Source organism: Chiloscyllium plagiosum, chromosome 2 (assembly GCF_004010195.1).
Source record: "Chiloscyllium plagiosum isolate BGI_BamShark_2017 chromosome 2, ASM401019v2, whole genome shotgun sequence".
Lineage (NCBI taxonomy): Eukaryota > Metazoa > Chordata > Chondrichthyes > Orectolobiformes > Hemiscylliidae > Chiloscyllium > Chiloscyllium plagiosum.
The window spans coordinates 110,545,031-110,565,741 of record NC_057711.1 but is presented as its reverse complement, the minus strand read 5'-3'; the positions used below and the strand labels follow the sequence as shown (position 1 = coordinate 110,565,741).

General features: G+C 39.5%; 1 protein-coding gene across 1 annotated transcript in view; it reads right to left on the bottom strand.

Annotated features, from left to right (window-relative positions):
* grin3a (glutamate receptor, ionotropic, N-methyl-D-aspartate 3A) overlaps positions 1-20,711 on the bottom strand; it is a 146,616-nt gene that overhangs the window by 85,409 nt on the left and 40,496 nt on the right. Inside the window, exon 2 of the mRNA XM_043715600.1 lies at positions 6,900-7,498. Coding sequence (XP_043571535.1) covers positions 6,900-7,498 — 599 coding nt within the window. The remainder of the gene's footprint in view (positions 1-6,899; positions 7,499-20,711) is intronic.

Here is a 20,711-nt window from a genome sequence, read left to right as displayed (position 1 = left end):
CTTAAAAACTGCCTCTTTGACTACACCCTTAGTCACCAATCACAATATCTCCTCAAATACCTCAGTGTCAAATTCTCTTGTGGCGTGTCTCATGTTGTTTGGTTCTTTCAAAGCGCTGTATAAATTGTAATTACAAATTGTAAAATCATAATTTTCTTTGCAGCCTGGATGATACAAGTAAATACTTGTTTCATTTATTTATTTAGAGAGGTGCTTCACAGTTCTCATCTCTAAACAATAGTTACCACCCACTGTCTTTAACAGCTGTACCCAGAGAGCCAAATTTTCAGGGCTGGGAAGACTCTGCGACCTTTAAAAATGGCCGGTAGAATGTAGATGCCAAAATCCTGCTCAATTTTGATAATCCAGATTTTGCTGATGGAGAGAAAGGACTGTGATGTGAATCTCTCAGCCAGGAAATCAAAACTCAGGAGAGCTATCAAATGTTTACTGAATTCAAACTGACCGTATTTTGGCTGTCCCAATGCCTAACTCCTAGTTTAGAAGTAGCAGCTGTTGGAGTAGACATAAATACTTTTGAATGGTGAATAAGATCTGTTCATATGTGATAATCTGAACGTTTTGTTTCAAATCCCCTATTCTTTACCCGTGCGAGAGAAAAATTGTTTGAAGTTGTCAGTCAAAATTTAAAAGCTGGATTGCATGATTGAGGGTTATCTGGTACAGATTAGGAAAACATTACCATCCGGTTCATATTCAGTGGAATTCTTTTGAGAAATGTTAACAGAGTTTTTGTGTCATTATGAATGATTAGGTCAGTTTTAAAAGTTATGATTATCTCAGCTAGTGGTATTGAGTTCACTATTTTATTTATAGTTTAAAGGGGCTATCAAAGGATTAGTTATCTTTTAACGTAAGGTCTTAATAGAGAGTGAGAAAGTGTGTCACTGGAAAAGCACAGCAGTTCAGGCAACATCCGAGGAGCAGGAGAGTCAACGTTTCAGGCATAAGCCCTTCATCAGGAATGCTTATGCCCAAAACATCAACTCTCCTGCTCCTCGGATGCTGCCTGACCTGCTGTGCTTTTCCATCGCTACACTTTTTGACTTTGATCTCCAGCATCTGTAGCCCTCACTTTCTCTTAATAGAGAGTGGCCAACTGAGATTTAAAACTTTGAATATATTTCATGAAAGGGAGGTTACCTCAATATAAACAGTATGTTGTTGAGAGCTGTATTTTTTTAAAATGTTCATGTGGTGCCTGAAGTCTGGCCAACTATGGGAGTCAGCATAGGGGGTTGCATGAGTGTATTAGTTGATGATGAGAGGACATGGGATTGAGTGTTACATGATCTGATTTCTAAACAACAGAAACCAGATCTAAAGTGACCCTTTAAACCGCATTACATCTACCAAGCTGTGACATTTCCTAACTCAACCAATTTCTCCTTTCATACTGAAGTGGATATTTTAAGTACACTTTCAGTCTGATTATCTCCTTTCATCATAAATGTGATTATTTCAAAGAAGTGAGTTTTACTGCTTTTTTCATTAGAATAACTTTCAGCCTGAGGTAAAGTTCATGATAATCCAAGATATGAAAGTTATTGCCTATCGTATATTTTTATGAAAATGCGTCCCATTTCAAGCTCTATTCAAAAACTCAAGTTTATCGTCTCATTGGGGACGTATTATTTACTTTAAATTTTCATCATTTATTGCTTCATCATCTTGTGAACGAGTTTGTTTATTTTATCACCATGGTGACACTTCCCTTTTGCTTGTTTCAAACTGCAAAAATTTTATTCCAATTCGTAAAGCTTTGTTCTTTATACTTGGGGTGTGGGTATCACTGGCAAGGCTTTAGTTACCCATTATTAACTGCTCTGAAGACAGTGGTAAGGTGTTTCCATGGGCCACAGCAGTCCACCCTATGATGTATCCACAGTCAATATGAACAGAGTCCCAAGACTTTGGTCCAGTGACAGTGAAGGAAGGGTGATATAGATCCAAATCAGGTTCATGTGTGGCTTAGAGAGGAACTTGCATGTGATGCTGCTCCCAGACATCTACTGTCATTGTCCTTCTAAGTGGGAGAGGTCATGCACCAGTTGAAGGAGCCTTGGTCAGTTGCTACGCTGCACTTTGTCGATAGTACAAATGCTTGCGTGCCTCCTGACAATCTCATACTACAAGATTCCATCTCTTAATTCATCTTTTCCCACATCAACAAACTTTTAAACCACCCTCAATCTTTAATTCCTTCTGCAATCCTAAGGATTTTAATAAAAATAAAACTGGAGGCACCTAATCACTGATTATTCCCTTATTCCCTTTTTCAGTCTTAACAGAGTCTCACATTAGAATTATTGTCCTTCATCCAACTCATCTCAATTTTTAAAAAAGTAGTGCTTATGGCAGATGATATACATAGACAGGGACAATTTTACAAGTTTCTGGTAGAATACCTACAGTCTGTTTGGAGCATACGTGGAGAAATAATGAGTCAATAGTCATGAATTTCTGTTCATTAAAATTAATGAATGGGACATTGTGGACATCTCGCCTGCCAATTCCTTAGATACATTGGTATCAGGTGTAGTTCCCTGTCGATGATGGTCACTTGAAACAGTTAGATGGTTTGCTGAACTAACCTGCTAATTATTGGTTTTGTTGACAATATTACTTATCATTGAAAATACAGCTTACTGTTTCATCAAAGTTTTAAAAATATAGAGCAACATCACAGGCCTGTTTAAATAAAGAAGATTTTACAAAATGGAAAAAAAAACATTCTGCTGCCCTAATTCCAAAATAAAACATGTTTTCCATTCATCCACTTTAAAAAGAACAGCATGAAAAATCAAGCCTTACTTAGCATTCTAACCATGTCAATGGGTGATGCAAGAAATAGGTTGACACAGCAAGCAATGATTTATGACTGATGTCGGAGATAATTAGGAATAGTGGCGATAGTGTAATTCCAATGAGCAGCAACACATACTGAATTCACCCTTACTTCACCGCCTTTAGAAGGAAATCTTCTTGATAGCATTCACAGTCCCAATTATTCCGAGCAAACATCTGTCTACCTAAGCTTTCTTTCGATGTTACTGAAAGCACACCAATTATTTGTTTGTTGAATTCAGCTGACAACACATCTGAAGTTGATTCTGATTCAGAGATTTACTCTGGTCACTTTTTAAGAGCTATTTTTCCATAGAGGATGGATATCACTTAAAATAATTCTCAATGCTTTACACAATCTTTGGTCATCCCAAAGTGGTCTAAAGCCAATCAAGTCTTTTTTTAAGGGTAGTCACTGTTGCAATGCAGAAACCGGGGAAGCCAACTTGTGCACTAAAAATGTTTCCACATATTGTAATGTATTGATTACCAGATTATCTGTTTTGGCTGAGGGGTACATGCTGAGCATGAATCCACACTCCTCTTCCAATAGTGCTATGGGATCTCTTCCAGGCCTTATGAGGCCTCAGCCGAAAATGTGTTGCTGGAAAAGCGCAGCAGGTCAGGCAGCATCCAAGGAGCAGGAGAATCGGCGTTTCGGGCATGAGCCCTTCTTCACTCCTGAAGAAGGGCTCATGCCCGAAACGTCGATTCTCCTGCTCCTTGGATGCTGCCTGACCTGCTGCGCTTTTCCAGCAACACATTTTCGGCTCTGATCTGCAGCATCTGCAGTCCTCACTTTCTCCTTATGAGGCCTTAGCCTAACATTTCATTCAAAGGCCAAGACCAGCAGCAGTGCAGCACTTCTTCAGTACTGTACATGGAGTGTTTGCATTAAGTCCTCAATATATATGTTTCCATTGGTCACACTACTGCTAACTCCACAGTAAATAAGAGCCCAAATTTTCCAGTATCCAGACTGTCAGAGTTGGAGCTCAAAATTTCAGATGTGTGTCAAGACTCTCTATGAAGGCTTGAGCGTGCGCGCGCACATGCACAGAAATTGCCCAGGATCTTTAAACTTCCAATGAACTGATACCGACTGCCAGACCCCTCTGAGAAAATCTCCAATGCTGATCTCAGGACTGGAGATTTAGGTCAGGATATGTGCGACCTACTGCAAGGAAACATGAGGCTAGCTAATACCTGGTCTAACTCAGATTAGGCATGATATCTCAGCTCAACTGAACACCAGCTTGGAGGCAGGTCGGGCATTTTAGTTAGTGAGATGGTATTGCGTCAGATCTCGACTGTGTTCCTGCCTCCTCCAGAATTAATCTCCTGAACGTTCCCACCCTGCTGCCAGTTGAGGGTCTTGAAAGACCCAGGCCATTCTGCCACTGGGATCAACCCAGCTGAAACTGGCCCTGTCAATACACCATGAGCATGACAGGACAAACCAAACAACTATCTTGTCATATTGATTTGAATATGTCCCTCATTTAAAGGCAATCTATGCCTAACAGAGGCAGTGTACATTAGGTTAGATTGGGACTGATGAAAAGCATCTGATGCCATTGCTTCTGACTTCCCTGTCCTCTGTTCCCACCACTTGATCTCTCTACTTGTCTATGCTAGGACTCCAAGGAGTGGGTGCGGCTGAATATAGAACTGATGGCCTCTGGGTTCTAGCTTTAGCGAGACTGGGCTATTGCCCCAAGGTCTGGCATGGCTTCTTCACAACCGGATTATTGTGTGGTTCCCATACAGAGAAAGTGGGGACCGATTGTATTTGGCAGATCATAGGTGAGACCCTTTACCCGAGTGCCTCAACGACATTCCACTCACTCATCCGCATCCCTCAGTAGCTGAAAGACCTGGACCTTTCCAAATGTACCTGAACGTGGCACCTAGTGTTATGACATGGGTATGTAACCTTCCTTCCTTCCTTCCTCTTTTCCTTTTCCTTTCCCTTTCCCTTTCCTTCCCTCCCTTGTACCCGATGGTTCTTCCCTGGATAGGCTGCACTTGACCCTTCAATGCTTCAGCTGAGATCAGAAGTCCCTGCTGAAATATCAGAAAAGTTTGGATTGCAGAAACTCTCAAGGCAGTGTCACTGCACAAAGCATTTATCCTGTTAGAAATATCTGGGCCATTAGCTTTGCTGAACATGTGAATTTGACAGTGCAAAACATGAGTTTTGAAATTCTGAACAGCTGAGTCTCAATTCTAACTGAAAAACTTAAAAGTGATGATTTTGAAAAGCTCTATGATCCATTAAGAATTGAAGATGTTCTGCAGTTGAATCAACAAATATGAGAGGACATTAGAGAGCTTCACTGCACTATTCAGTTCTCTGTGGTTCTGTCCAATTCAAGGGAAGTCAAAAGCCTAAACTCAAAAGGACACAACTGAAAATGTATGAAACATCCACTAAAGCAAAAGTGACAGCAGACTAACCACAACAGCAGTAGTAAAAAAAATGCTTGCAAACATCCAATCATAGAATCACTAGAGTGTGGAAGCAGGCCGTTCAGCCCATCGTTTCCACACTGATCCTCTGAAGAGCATTCCATCCAGATACACACCCCTACCCTATCCCTGTAACCTTGTTTTTCCCGTGCTAATCCACTCACCCTACACATCCCTGGCACGATGGGCAATTTAGTATCGCTAATCCACCTAACCTACACATCTTTGCACTGTGGGAGGAAACTGGAGGAAACCCATGCAGACACCAAGAATGTGCAAATTCCACACAGACAGTCAGTCGAGGGTGGAATTGAAACCGGGTCCCTGGCATTGTGAGGCAGTAGTGCTTACCACTGAGCCACCGTGTGCCCCAAAATACAGAACAATTGGAATCACTTGTTATTTCCTTGCAGTTTATGACAAAGCTCACCACGAAACACACCTGCTATGCTCCACTGAATTCAATGGCTGCTGCATAGACTCGTCAAGAAATAGAAAATTGGACAAATGGACTTATGGGCAGATTTTATTTTTAAAATTTATTGGGGCAAATGCTAGCTTGACTCAATGATAGCACTCTGCCTCTGGGTCAGACAGTTGTGGGTTCAAACCCTATTTTATAATCCAAGTCAAGACTGCATTGCAGCAATACAAGGCATGCAGCATTGTCAGAGGTCTTGCCCTTCATTCAAGATCTTCAAATGGAGGCTTATGTTGACTTATTCAGGTGAACATAAAAATTCCCATGGCACAATGTGAACAGGAGAAGGGGAATATCTCCTGACATTTTGGCCAACTACCCTTCTAGGTGACATGGGTGTAGCAACACAAACTTTCCTACGCCGACCTGTTTAAGTTGCCATGCAGTAAAATTTGAAAGGCCAACCCACTGCTGTCTGTATATTACACAAAAAAGAATGTATGTACATCTTGGCCAACAGTTGTTTGTCACAAAACAGATTGGAAATGTTTTTTCACCATTTAGACAAGAGACCAGGGAAAGAGAATACCTATCTTTTGTAGTATCTAGCCAATTCTTATCTCTGTTAGATTCAGTATTGAATGGATTTTACAATATCAGTGAGGAACTTTTTTGGATTTCCCTTGAGACAGTGAAAAGTTTCCCAACAACACGTCATTCAGCTTAATGCTGTTTGTGGCAACTTGTTGGGAATAATGGCTGCAGCCTTCCTTTCCTAACAATATTCTTCAAAAGAAACCTGCCAACTGTGAAGCATCCTGGGACATCCTGAGGTTGTCAAAAACCCTGTGTCAACACATATTATCTTCATTAGGTCAAAACAAAATCAAGTTAGCTCAAACAGGCTAATTCGGATCTATTTAAAGCTTTGACTTAGACTTAATCTACAGCAGCATGCTAATTATCTCGAAGCAATACTGTAGTCCAATACCAGTCTTCAATATAATTTTAATATACCTCATATTTCATCAATTCCCACTGAATTTCTTCATAACCACAAAACTACTCAAATGTAAAATTGTAATTAGCCTGCAATGATGAGTATTATGATTGATACCATCACCAATAATGTTCTTACCTTGAAAGAAACTGGCCTGATGTTATATTCATTTCTTCCCAATGCATACAGTTTGTTGTACTTGGAATAAGGGCCAGTTCTGGCCTCACATAAGTTGCAGTTGCCACAGCTCTGGCTATCAGCTCCACTGCGTCCTGCACATAATTCTGGAAAACCGGCTCTGTCGTTTTACCATGGGCCAAGAGACCCATGGGCAAGCCTTCAGTTCTCAACTCCTCCACATTCTGAGAGTCACCTAGAATCCAGTGATGTTCCGGCAGCATTAATCCATAGTTAGCTACTAGCTGAAAAATCTTTCGGAAATGTTCAATGCCGCAGCCAAAAGTGACAATGGACAATGGTGCCTCTTTGACTGTGTCCAAGTACTCTTGCAAATAATTTACAAAGTTAATGTCATCGCTGTCCGAAGCAATATTGAAAATGGTTCCGAGGTGAAATTTGGAGTTATTATATAAAAGACTGAGAAAGTTGGTTACATTCCATTCTTTGCACAAAACTAGGCTGACATCATACCACCTATTCATCGTCAGGAGGAAGATAAGTACATCTGCATGGGTAGGATGAGATGTTTCGAGGCTCATCTGCAGATGGAAGGGATTCTGTGACAAGATACAAATAGAACTAATCAGTACAAAATCCGAAACAGAATAATATCAATTTCAGAAATGTCAATAGGATTTTTTTTTAACAACCATCAACCTGGACTTCCATTGTGTTTATTTTGGTGGAATTCACGATGCAATACCCTTTCAAAAGTAACTGTATTCTTTTGGAATTCTTCATCGTGAATTGCATACACATGGTATTCACAATTCCTTTCCCTTCCAGAAGTCAGAACTCGTAAAATACATTTTTCTCATATAGATACAATAGAAAGGATTTTTTCTAATGTAGAGAAATTATAGTTTCAAAATACAGAAATTAGTCACTTCTGAACAGTGGGCAATATCCGACTACTTACTTTAGAACTGGTCTTTCCCAATTGATGTGTGCAAGTGGATAGCCAACCACTGAAATGGGACATGAAGGGAATAGAGAACAGTGCTCCTTATAGCTTACAGGTTTCATCACGGTTAGATAATCTTACTCAGCTTAACTTTTTCCTGCTCCAGGGTGAAGCAGATAATTTTGAGACCAGGTGAAACTATTGTACATAAAGCAGCAGTGCTCTGATGGTTGAGAGATTTGACCAATATCTCTCATTACTGGTTGGAAGGAACCAGGAGTGTAAATCATTTTGGACAGCACTCACCTTGATGGCCACTCTCTATCTTGTCTACAGAATGGTTTCAATGTTTGCCTGGGGGCGACAGCACAGTTCTGATGTAGCATCACTACTGAATCATTGGATTTTAAAATGACGTGCCCACCAGGAAAGCGAATGTATTGGATGCAAAGTTCCTTTTACACCTTGACATTTATTGTTCTCCAGATAATGATATTAGAACATAATACAGGACAGTGCAGGAATGAGCCCTTGGTCCCACAATGTTGTGCCCAAACGTGACACCAAATTAAACTAATCCCTTCTGCCTGCACTTGGTCCACATCCCTACATTCCTTTGGATATGGTATTGTGCCCAACCTTGTCTGGCTTGTAAATGCAGATTAGGTTAGAATTTTCCCCTACATCTTTACAAGCAGATTCCTTTGAATGGGATGAGCAATTTATATTATACACGTACACAATTTCACACTGTAGGTTTAACAGAAGCAGATTCTTTCTAGAGTACCAAAGGTGTTAATAAAATTGCCTTAAGTACATCCTTTGGTTCTTCTCCTCTTCCGTAACCTGTAGGGAGAATAGGGTGTTTGACAGGATGCTCAGAGCCCTATTTAGCTACTAGACTTGGGCAAATATGACAACTCATTAAGTTTCCTTTGATAGCACCTCTTAAACCTGCAACCACTACCACCTAGAAAAACGACAGTGGATGCATGGAAACACCACCTCTTCAAAACTTCCATCCAAATCATATACTATCTCATGGAAAATATATCACCTCACCTTCTCCATCACTAAATCAAAGTCCCAAAGTTTCTTTTGTACCAGCAGGAGTACCTTCACTACATGAACTTCCATTCAAGAAGGAAGCTCACAATGACCAGGGGACAATTCTGAATAAGAAACAAAGGCTTCCATTGGCAGCAATGCTCACATCACATCACATCACAAAGGAGATGCTGCATCTTTAAGGAGGTTCTGTTTAGGTTCGTCAAAGCTAAGGAAGTAGAAATTTGGTTGAAACTATATACAGTTGGGCGCTACAATCACCAACATACACTTAAAGGGGGCTGGGAATAGATGAAGGTTTTACCAGTGCACATGTTACATGAGTATGTTATAGATGCTATAAAAACTTAGGGATGATTAGCTAATCCTAATCATATTTGGAGATATTTTCTAATTAACATCTTTAGAGATATTATGATACATCTCTAGACAAGGTGGGACTTGAATCCAGGCCTCCTGGGTCAGAGATAGAGATACTATCACTATGCCACAACGGCATCCTAAATCACATTAAGGATTAATAATTCTAGCATATGTTAAGATCACTAAAAAACTTCTCATGATTGTGCTATTGATTCATGAAATGATCAATGCACAGTGGAACTCAGTACCTCGTTCTACAGTTGGCATAAACAGACATGCAACTTATTACAACCAATCCTTTCTACCAACTATTTAATCCTCACATATCCTCTGCCACAACAAATCATAATTGTGAACACTGAGCATTGACACATTAAAGCCATTTTGGAGGTTCCCTCACACTCTTGCCATAATTTTGGACTTGGGAAATTGACTCATTGGCTAAAAATTGACTGTTTAATCCAGGAAGACTGACACTTTCTGTGCAATTTCTTCCATAGACTGCTTGTTTGTTTTATTTTTTTTTAAAACATCAGTAAGCAGCTAGTCCACTCCACTTAAGTTCCCAAGTTTTTCCTTTATTGTACTTTACTGCCGTAAATAAATTGGGTGCAAGGGAATAATCACACTCCTAATTACGCTGCTCTGTCTTGCCCCCAGGGATAGATACGATATCATTTTATTTCCAGTAGTGCAAAAGATGCAATTACTTTTGAGATTCTCAGAATCTAGTTAGTAAGGTTGCTGATCAAGCGGCTGAAACAAAATTCTCAAACTAAGCAACTCCATAACAGAAACAAATTTGTTGATCAAATACAAGATTTAGTGCAAAATCTGTTGAACATAATTACTCTTAATAAATACATTGGTATTTACATGAAGTTGAAAAAAACAAACAAAGCCTCAATCTCAACATAACATCACTGCATTGAGCTATCAAGATGTTATAAGACTCCAACTGAAGAAATTCCAGTTAGTATTTTAATGGAGGTCTGGTAACCTGACTTGTATATTATTCTTCTAGTTGATAGACAGACAATGAAATTAATTATATGAATAAATTCTCTGCCATATTGCTACTTTTTTTATGTTTATGAGCTGGCAGAACAATTGTTTGCACATCTACAGTATGAAGAAACATTTGAATTTATATCATACCTTTGACCTTATAAACCATCCTGCAGACTTCACACAAGCAGTAATTAGTATAAACAAAACTGGACGCTGAGCCAAAAAGAGAGATTTCTGAAAGGTAGGTAATCAAAGTTTGTTCAAAGAGGTAGGTCTAAGGACTGACATAAAAGAAGAGAGAGGGAGAGGGATGGAGAGGTTTATGTGGGACCTCCAGAATTAGGGCCCAGGTGTCTGAGGGTACGTCTGCCATTAATTCAGTGGTTAAAATCAAGGATGCAAAAACAAATTGGGAGGTGAACAACGATCTTGGAAAATTATAAAGGCGTAGTTTCCATAGTGGTGAATAATTCTGCTGTGGAGCAGCTTGCTAATAGTTGCTTCACAAATAGTTTTAAGGTAGAATCTATCTTAAGTCACACTGAGATCACATTTTAAAATGTGTAAATTGTCTTGCCTCCAGACTGGAGAGCGACAATAAAATCAAATCCAGTCACCCGCAGCAATGATGCTCCCATTATCAGTTAATTAGTTTTTCATTTGGTGCTACAATTAGCAACAGAATCCACAGAACAAAACCGAGCCTTGTCGCAGCAAACCTGTTAAGTTTTTCTAATGACTGTCCAGTAATACTATGTGAATTTTCTCAGAGAATCCAGGCTTACCAAAGATTGTAATTCTGTGAACAGAAACAGTATGCTCCAAACAGAACTGACAGCTACTAAGAATGCAGATCTTTCTTTAAAATTATGATGAAAACAACAACCTTTTTAATACAATAATCATTGACTATTACCAGCCCTCAAATAATCAACAACTGTTTAAAGATACATGTAGAAATAGAAATGTGACATTAATATTAAAATTAATTCTTTCAACAACAATTTTATGCTATACTCCTAATTAAGTTTTACACGCTTTGATAATAGTCATACAGTCTTGCCTAATTCCAATCACCCAAACATCATTTGCTACATTTTCATAATAGTCTAAACATTTGCTACATCTTCATAATAGGGATAAACATTGTCCCCTTCCACCCTGCACTGAAAATTACAAAGCCATATGTACTTTTAAAAAACTGCCTTGCCTGTACCTCACTCTTTCCAATTCTTCCTCAAACCAAGTAATTCTTTAACTTGACACTCCATATTTCAAAGCCATGAAAAAAGTAACTATTCAGCAGCATTTCAGATGACCAGCTGTCCTGTATTTTAAATGGATATTCTGTTGCGCAACTGTTTGTTCTCAACATGTTTTTAGTTGGTCCCTTATTTCAAGGACGACCTATGGGAACTTAGCCACAGGTCTCCTCCTGACTTTGTCTGTTTTATTGGCAGTGGTAGCTGACTACGAAGGGGCTGTTGATCCCACCCACCCCCCTTCTGACTGCTACTACCCCACAACTCCAGGTCCATAGGCCAAATGTTGGCCTCCCATTATATTCGCCCATTCCTGCACTTACACAAGTTTTATTCAGTCAGGTTAGTCCAAGAACATACCTCCTTCAGATGAGTCAGCTAACCGTAGGAGTCTATTAAAAGATACGTTTTAAAATATCTTACCCGTGCCTCATTCTTGCCTTCCATGACTGGCCTTCTGAGTTTGTTGATGCGTTTCACAGGTACCTTCATGATAAATGTTTGGCTAGCACCGAGATTTAGTAAAAGCTTAGCTCAGCAAGGCTATTTTCACAAGTAGGAAAGAAGGGTTTGTATTAATTGATTAACACATTTTGAAGTTGTAATTGCTGTTCTTTCTTTGAATTGCTTGTTTCAATGCCTGTACGGTTGTTTGAATAGGATAAGTGCTGTGAAGGGAGATAACGTGTACGTTGTTGATACCAAAGGAACTCGGTTTGATTGCTGTTCTTACAACTCTATAAAAAGATCAGTTCATTTAAAGCAGATTATTGAAATGCTTTTTTTTAAGTGCACATCAATTCCTGCCATTGTTATCATACAACTCATTGAATTTATGGTACATAGTTTGAGTGGGCATGCAATAGCAAAGGATGATGTAGAGCAGGCTATGGGAGAGAATTGGAGGGAGAATGGGGAGACCCTCACTGCTTTTAATACAACAAAGATGAAAACCCAAAGAATCGAGATGGACCTACTCAACCAGCTCAGCTTGACACTCATTTGCATCCGTGCCAGCATCCAGTTTGCTAGTGCACCAACTCAATCCCACCCTCTGCTGGAGACGGAATAGTCTGGAGAGGCTAATTCAATGGAGACAAATCTCCTGAAGTTGGAAATTCCTCAGCTGGAACTTAATGGTGAAAATCTGGACTCTAAACTCCTGTCACTAAGACAATTTCACAATCAGTAATTTCAAACAACAGCCTTCAATTTCTAGAGTTTAATTTCAATCTGTTTTTGCAGGTGTGGCCTAACCCTTGGATATTCTGCACTGGATTTCAAATCTGTGAAAATGTTCAAGGTGTTTTGTCCTCCAGACTCTATTACAAACTTGAGCAAGTTTCCTGACAAGTGTAATCAGGTTAATTGGTCTACACTTCCCTTGTTTCACCATCGCCCACCTGACCTGAATTATTGTCCAAAATTGTAGCTTAGGACCTAAAATAGACAAATGCCCCTTGTTTACATATGTAAATGAACCTTTTATTCCATGGTTTGATGCCGCACTGCGTTTGGGTTCTTTATGGAAACAATCTTTACAGATTAGTGTAAGAGAAGGCAAAATCAAGAAACTATCCTCAGGCTAAGCCTCAAATTAATATCATTTCATACACATTGCATGTACAGTGGCATTTCGTATTAGTCTGAGATTCTGGCCCTGACTTAGTTATATTAGGTAAGGACTAATCTACCTTTGTGTACTTGTGTCTATACAGTCTCTGTGTTTGCTGGACAGTTGAAATTTCCAACTTGAAGTTCATAGTTGCAGAAAGGAATAAAATGTTGTCCCTTACTATTGTCTGATATAGTGTTTTCCAATGTTCTTCTGGTGTACTATCTCTGCTCATTGTATCCATTTATACTAAAGGATGTGAGCTCTGTGACTTCATCATAAGGTTGCTCCAAGATCCCAATGCTCTTTCCCAACATGTTAGGAATACAAGAGAAAGGCTTGAAAAACAACCCAACTCAAGTTTTGATGATTATCTGATGTGCTTGCGACGCAGGGCAACGATTTCTGAGCATCAATCCCTTGGGACTGATTTCCAAATGGGAGAAATTCCTGCTATGATTTGTTTTGTTTTGAGGCTTCATTGTGCAGCGTTTAATTGTCTCACTATTATTTGTGGCTGAGGAAGATAGAGATATTTCGTGTTCATTGAATTAATTGATGCATTATGATATATCCAACCTTTAGTAACGCAAACTCTTTCCTCTTTATATTTGGTAGAATGTTAAGAATACTTTCAACCTGTTAGCTGCCTTCCCAATCGAATGCAGTAATTTCAGAGTACCATCCACTACTGATGTCTTAAAGTTGTTTTGAGCAGTAGAAAAAGCAATCATTGTTCAATCATTCAAATTGAGCAGCAGAAATAAAGTGATATACTCAATACGTAAAACATTCCAATTGTCAGACAATTTAAATTAAGCTGTTTTGAATTAAATTCAAAAACTATTCAAAATCTTCATGTGTGTGTGTGTAGATTCCTAATTCTGGAAGAGAGACCAGCTATAATGGGCTGCAACCAATTGTGAAGTTATCCTGGTATTGAGTACATTTCTGTCATTGTTTCAGCCAATCAACTTCAGAGGGCAACAAATTGTGAGCCTGTTTGAACAGCGTTCCTCAGATCACTCATTTCACCATATTGTTCGTCTGCTCCTCCTAATCAAGCAGTTATAATGCACCATTATTCCGGATCAATCCAACCTTAAACGTCACATGGAGTTTTATTTGTGGGATGTGAGCATCACAAGCTGGGCCAGCATTTATTACCCATCCCTACTTGCCTGTGAGAAGGAATTGCTACAGTCCATTTGGTGCAGGTACACTCACAATATTGTTAGGGAGTGTCTAGATTTTGACCCATCACCAGGAAGGGTGATAATGAAATGGCGATATAGTTCCAGGTCAGGATGGTGTGTATCTTGGAAGGGAACTTGTAAGTAAATTACCATTTGGGAGTTTCCAGTGGAGGAAGAGTTGATAAACAGCAGCCCTTGATTCACTTCATGATTTACCTTGAATGCATGAATTTACCACAAAGGTCACAGTTCTATAAGGCATCCGAGATCATCTTTAAAAGCTAAAGATCCCCAGTTCAATTTCTCAACCATGTAACTCATTGCTAAACATATCTGAAATGCATCTCCTCCCAATCCACTTCGCCTCTCCAGTTTAAACTGTTTATAACAATTGCCTCCATATTTCCATTGCCTTATGAATCTGAACTTTACCAAGAGAAAGGGTTGAAAGACAGGGGCGGGATACAATAACATTTCATAGGGCTACGTCAATTTGACTCTCTGACCCAGTCCTGTGGTCTCCAGAACCAGGGGGCATGGTATTAGAATAAAGGATAGATCATTTAGAATCGAGATCAAAAGGAATTTCTTTAAAGGACAGTGAATCTTTGGAATGTTCTGCTGCAGAGGGCTATGAGACCTTAGTCTTGAGTATGTTCAATACTGACTAATAGATTTTGACATTTCGAAACATTAACAGATAGTGTTATTGTAGGAAAATGATGCTGATGTACAAGATCAGCTATGATCTCACTGACACTCTACTGCCCCTATTCCTTGTGTTCTTGTGATGCGCATTTTTGAGCAAACGTCTGGTCACTGACTAAGTGAAGATCAGAAGATCTGTAACATTATCTCACAGTAAACTGTCTGTTCCACAACCCTGCAACAGAAACCATCACATGACACTGCAGTTTATTTGCATTCAGGTGATTGAACTGCTGTACATTTTCCCTCCAATGTGATCTACCAGCATGACAACGTGTAGGACACATCACATACCAGTGCAGAGAGATGGAAGTAATGTGTTAAAGAAAGGAGTGGCAACTTTTAGATGGGCACATTTACCTTACAGATCACATTCTCTAAAGGTTATTGAAAAAGAAAGAACTACTGAAGATTATTCTCACTGACGGTAGCATCACATAGTAAGCAACTTAGGCCCAATAAAATGGTTAATCAAAATGTAGCAGAAGGATGCTTAAAGATTTGTTGAAAGGAACAATTAACCTCTGTTAAATAAAGGAGATATAATGAAATGTGATCACTGTATACATTTTACTTCAACATGCAAACAAGGATATGAACTCTGCAGGACAAGAATCGGTCAACAAAAAAAGCCAAGGAACAACCTATCATAAATCAGGACCAGATAGATCTTTAGGGTACATTAGCAATCTCAGTCAACAGAATATCTCCTGCTTGGGCAGGAAGGTTAAAACTGAATTTATTCTTTTACCCTGCAGCATGTATTGAAACTACATATGCAGGGTGAAACAACTAGGCAGTTCTCTTCAACCTATAGACGGGGGTGACTCTCCCAACATTCTCAGCATGTCATGGATCCATAACCTGTAATTTGCCATCCAGTAAAATGAGTGGGCAGAAATCACAGGCTGTAAAAGTACAATGTTGTGGAGTGCAATTTCTGCTCAGTCCATTACCAGGTCATTGAATCACTGCTATAATATTAACACGGAGTGCGACATCTCCAATGAATCACTGAGCAATGAAATGACATGCCATTGTTTTCAATGCTGCCTTAAATATTTACACCTTTCAAAAACAGATTTTGGGGAAAAAAAATTATGCCATCTGATGCTCTGTAACACTTTCTGTTGAGTCTGATGCTAAGGGATTCAACAACCAATCCAGAGACGTATGCACAAAAATCCAGGTGAGCAGGTCCAAGTGCAGGACCAGAAAATAGCATTGTAGCCTTCCTTTAGATGAGATATTAAATCCCATCTGCTCTCCCTCAAGTGGAAATAAAAGATCATATTGCAATATTTTAAAGGGGAGCAGGGTGTATCCTTGGTGTTCTGGGAAATTGTCAGATGTTATTAAATAGATTATAAGGGAGCACTTAGATTAGTTCAAGGTGATCAGGCAGAGTCAACATGTTTCTGTAAAAGGGAAATCATATTTGACCAATATACTGTAGTTCTTTGAGGAAGTAACACATGCTATGGATAAAGGGGAACCAGAGAATGGACTGTACTTTTTTTTTTGGAAGGATTTTGATAAAGTGTCCTCCCGAGGCTTATTGAGGAAAATAAAAGCTTATGGTGTACGGGCTAATGGTATGGACATTAGATTGGCTGGCTTCCAGGAAGCAGACAGTAGGCATAAGTGGGTGTACTTCTGGTTGGCAGGATGTTAACAATGGTTTGTCAGAGGGATCAGTGCTGGAGGCATATTTACTTATAATTCATATAGATTATTTGGATGTTGGTACAGAAAGTATGGTTGTCAAGCTGACTGATGACACAAACATAGGTAGCAAAGTAAGTTGTGAAGAGGACATAAAGATGAAACAGAGGAATACAGACGGGTTAAGTGAGTGGACAAAAATCTGGCAAGTGGAGCATAATATGGGAGGAAATTAAATTGCCCATTTTTGTCAGGAAGAATGTAAGAGCATATTACCTAAATGGTTAGAGATCACAGAATATAATAAGCAAAGAAATCTTAGTGTACTAATGCATGAATCACTCAAGGTTAATGTGCAAATACAGCATGTAATTAGGAAATAGAATATCGTCATTTATTGTAAAATGAATTGAATACACAGGGAGGTTATGCTTGAGTAATGGAGGGTGAGAATAAATCTGGAGAATAGTGTACTGATCACATTATTTAAGGAAGAATGCAGATGTGTTGGAAGTGATTCAGAGAAAGTTTCAGACTAATAGCTGGAATTGCATGGGTTGTCTTATGAGGAAATCATGGAAAGGCTAGGTTTGGATCTGTTTGAGTTTGAATGTAAGAGGTGACTTGGTTGAAACATAGGATCCTGAGGGATCTTCACTTAAAAAATCAGAGATCACCAATTTAAAATTGGGTTGAAGTGATCTTTTTTTCTCTGAGAAGATAATGAGTCTTTGGAACTCTGAAAAGGTGGTGGAACCAGACGAGAATATTTTGAAGGTAGTGGTGGATAGACTATGCTTTAGCAAGTGGGTGAGAGTTTATCAGGGGAAGGGGAAAGTCAGATATGAGTTTACATTCATATCAACAATAAACTTACTGAATGGCAGAGCAGGCTCAAGGGATTGAGTAACCTACTCCTTGTTCACATTCATCCCTCAATTAACTTCACTAAAGTAAATCATCATGATGCTGATGTGGGAGCTTGCCGAGCATAAATTGGTTGCTGCCTTTCAAGCTTAACAAGTGACTACAATTAAAAATGTTCTTCACTGGCTGTGAAGCATTTTGAGTATCCTGCAGTTGTGAAAGGTGCTATATAAATGCAGTTCTTTTGCCTTTACATGGAATTTGTAGTGATCAGTTACATGCACTAATTCCCACTTTGCGCAATCCATTGTCTGTTCGAGTGCTGAACTCAGCTTTACATTGTGAAAATCAGATTATGAAGGCTTATCTTTGGTGTTTTTTTGTCAGGCAAGAAAGGAAAACTTGTCAGCTCAGTGAACATAATTATTGCAGATAAATAATGTAAGAGTGCCAGTTAGGTCTGCACTGGCCCAATTTGATGTTAAGATGTGCTTTGTTGGTTTGTATCGTGACAAATTCCTTTTTTTCTCGATGTATTTTATGCTGTCAGAGCCAATGCTTGGTGAATGTTATATTCAGGTCACAAACATTTCTAAGGGATTGCTACGTTTGATTTCTATCACTGATTGCTATATTTTATAACAGTGAGTTTTGAGAAGATTTGTGACTCAAGTTGGGATTCCAGATGTACGCTTGCTTGCTGAGCTGGAAGGTTCATTTTCAGGTGTTTCATCACCATACTATTTAACATCATCAGTGAGCCTCTGGTGAAGTGCTGGTGTTATGTCCCGCTTTCTATTTATGTGTTTACATTTCCTTGGGTTGGTGATGTCATTTCCGGTTCTTTTCCTTAGAGGGTGGTAGATGGCATCCAAATTGGTGTGTTTGTTGATAGAGTTCCGGTTGGAATGTCATGCTTCAAGGAATTCTCATGCATGTCTCTGTTTGGCGTGACCTAGGATGGATGTGTTGTCCTAGTCGAAGTGGTGTCCTTCCTTATCCTTATATGTAAGGATACTAGTGATAGTGGGTCATGTCTTTTTGTGGCTAGTTTCTGCTTGTTTGTCCAATGTAGTGTTTGTTATAGTTCTTGCAAGGCATTTTGTAAATGACATTCGTTTTGCTTGTCTGTACGGTCTTTCAGGTTCATGAGCTGCTGTTTTAGTTTCCAACACAGGAAATGACATCACCAACCCAAGGAAACCTGAACACATTAAATAGAAAGTGGGATATAACACCAGCACTTCACTGATGATGTTACCTAGTATGGTGACAAAATGTCTGAAAACAAACCCTCCAGCTCAGCGAGCAAACTTACATCCAGATATTTGATAATTCCAAAATATTTGTTACATTCTATACCGTCTGGAAACAAGGAAAGGGCATGTTGCAAGGGTTTCAATACAAGAAACTGATAGAAGTAAGCTGTGTGTGTGGAGAGCTGGACTGTTGAAAGGCAACTAAGCTACACAAGTCTATGTAGTTGGGGGAAACAGCAGTAAAGAGCTGTGGGATGATTCTGTGTGGTTAAAACTCAAAAGGTTCCACAAATTAGCAGCTAAGTATGAGGGTTAAGGGGTCAGGAAGCATCCTGGGATTTGTGAAGGCTCAGAAGAAATCATGCTGCCAGTAATACTTCAATGCAGCAGCAAGCACGGGTGAAGGAACCCGTAAGCAATACTGATTTTGTGCAACTGTAGATAAGAGCGTCGGATGTAGGAGCAGAAGAACATCATTTGCCCATTGAGTCTGCTCTGCCATTCAATAAGCTGGTGGCTGATCTGATTATCCTCAACCACACTTTCATGTCTTATTCTCTTACTGATTTAAAAATCTGCATCTCAACCTCAAATATTCTTCACCACCCACCCCTGACAGACCTCTGCACTAAAGGATTCCACAGATTCACAAATCCTTCTCATCCATCTGAAAGATTTTACTGAGATAATACCTTCTGGTTCTAAACTCTCAGGCAATGGAGAATAACCTCTCTGCATTGATCATGTCAGGTCTGCAAACAATCTTGTGTTTCAATAACAGTCCATCTCATTCTTCTACACACCAATGAGTAAAAGTCCAACATTACTCAAATCATTTTCATAAGAAAATCCCTCCACACCCACGATCAACCTGGTGGTCCATCTCTGGATTGCTTCCAATGCCAGTAGATCTTTCCTTGGACCACGGGAGCAATGTATTCCAGCTGTGGTCTCACGAGTGCCTTATAGTATTAGCAAGATCTCCCTTTATTTATTTTCATATTCTGTTCCCTTCAAAATAAAGTACAACATTCCATTTGCCCTCCCTATTACCCACTGAAATGACAAGGAGACAGATAGCCGAACCAAATTAGCCTTTCTACCTCTCTATTCACAACACAGTAAATTAAACCATCAAAAACCTAAATAGTCACTCCAACAGCTGCTAACCAGATTTTTAAAGAACAAATCCCAGACTTTGCAAATAATTACTTTCCAGACAGTGTCATTGTATCTTAAACAAAAGACTTAACTATTTATTAAATACACAATGAGAGAGATAAAAAAGATAAATATGATAATCTAATTAAACATTTGTTTTCAGGCTCTAGTCACACAAAAGATCATCAAATAGACGAATAAGGGATAAATGAAATAACAAAAGTGGTCACATTACTTAAATAGTTTCCACAATATGTTGTTTCAGACATAGTTGCTCTTTTGGAACATTCAACAGGGTCACCTTCTCAGTTCAACTCGGCAAAGGCAGCAATACGGGGTAAAAACAATGACTGCAGATGCTGGAAACCAGATTCTGGATTAGTGGTGCTGGAAGAGCACAGCAGTTCAGGCATCATCCAAAGAGCAGCGAAATCGACGTTTCGGGCAAAAGCCCTTCATCAGGAATAAAGGCAGTAAACCTGAAGCGTGGAGAGAGGGGGAGTTGAAATGTTGGGCCACGGGGCGGTGTGGTTGATTGGTGCGGGTGTCCCGGATATGTTCCCTAAAGCGCTCTGCTAGGAGGCGCCCAGTCTCCCCAATGTAGAGGAGACCGCATCGGGAGCAACCTCCCACTCTGCCGAGGACATGGAGGTCCTGGGCCTCCTTCACCGCCGCTCCCTCACCACCAGAC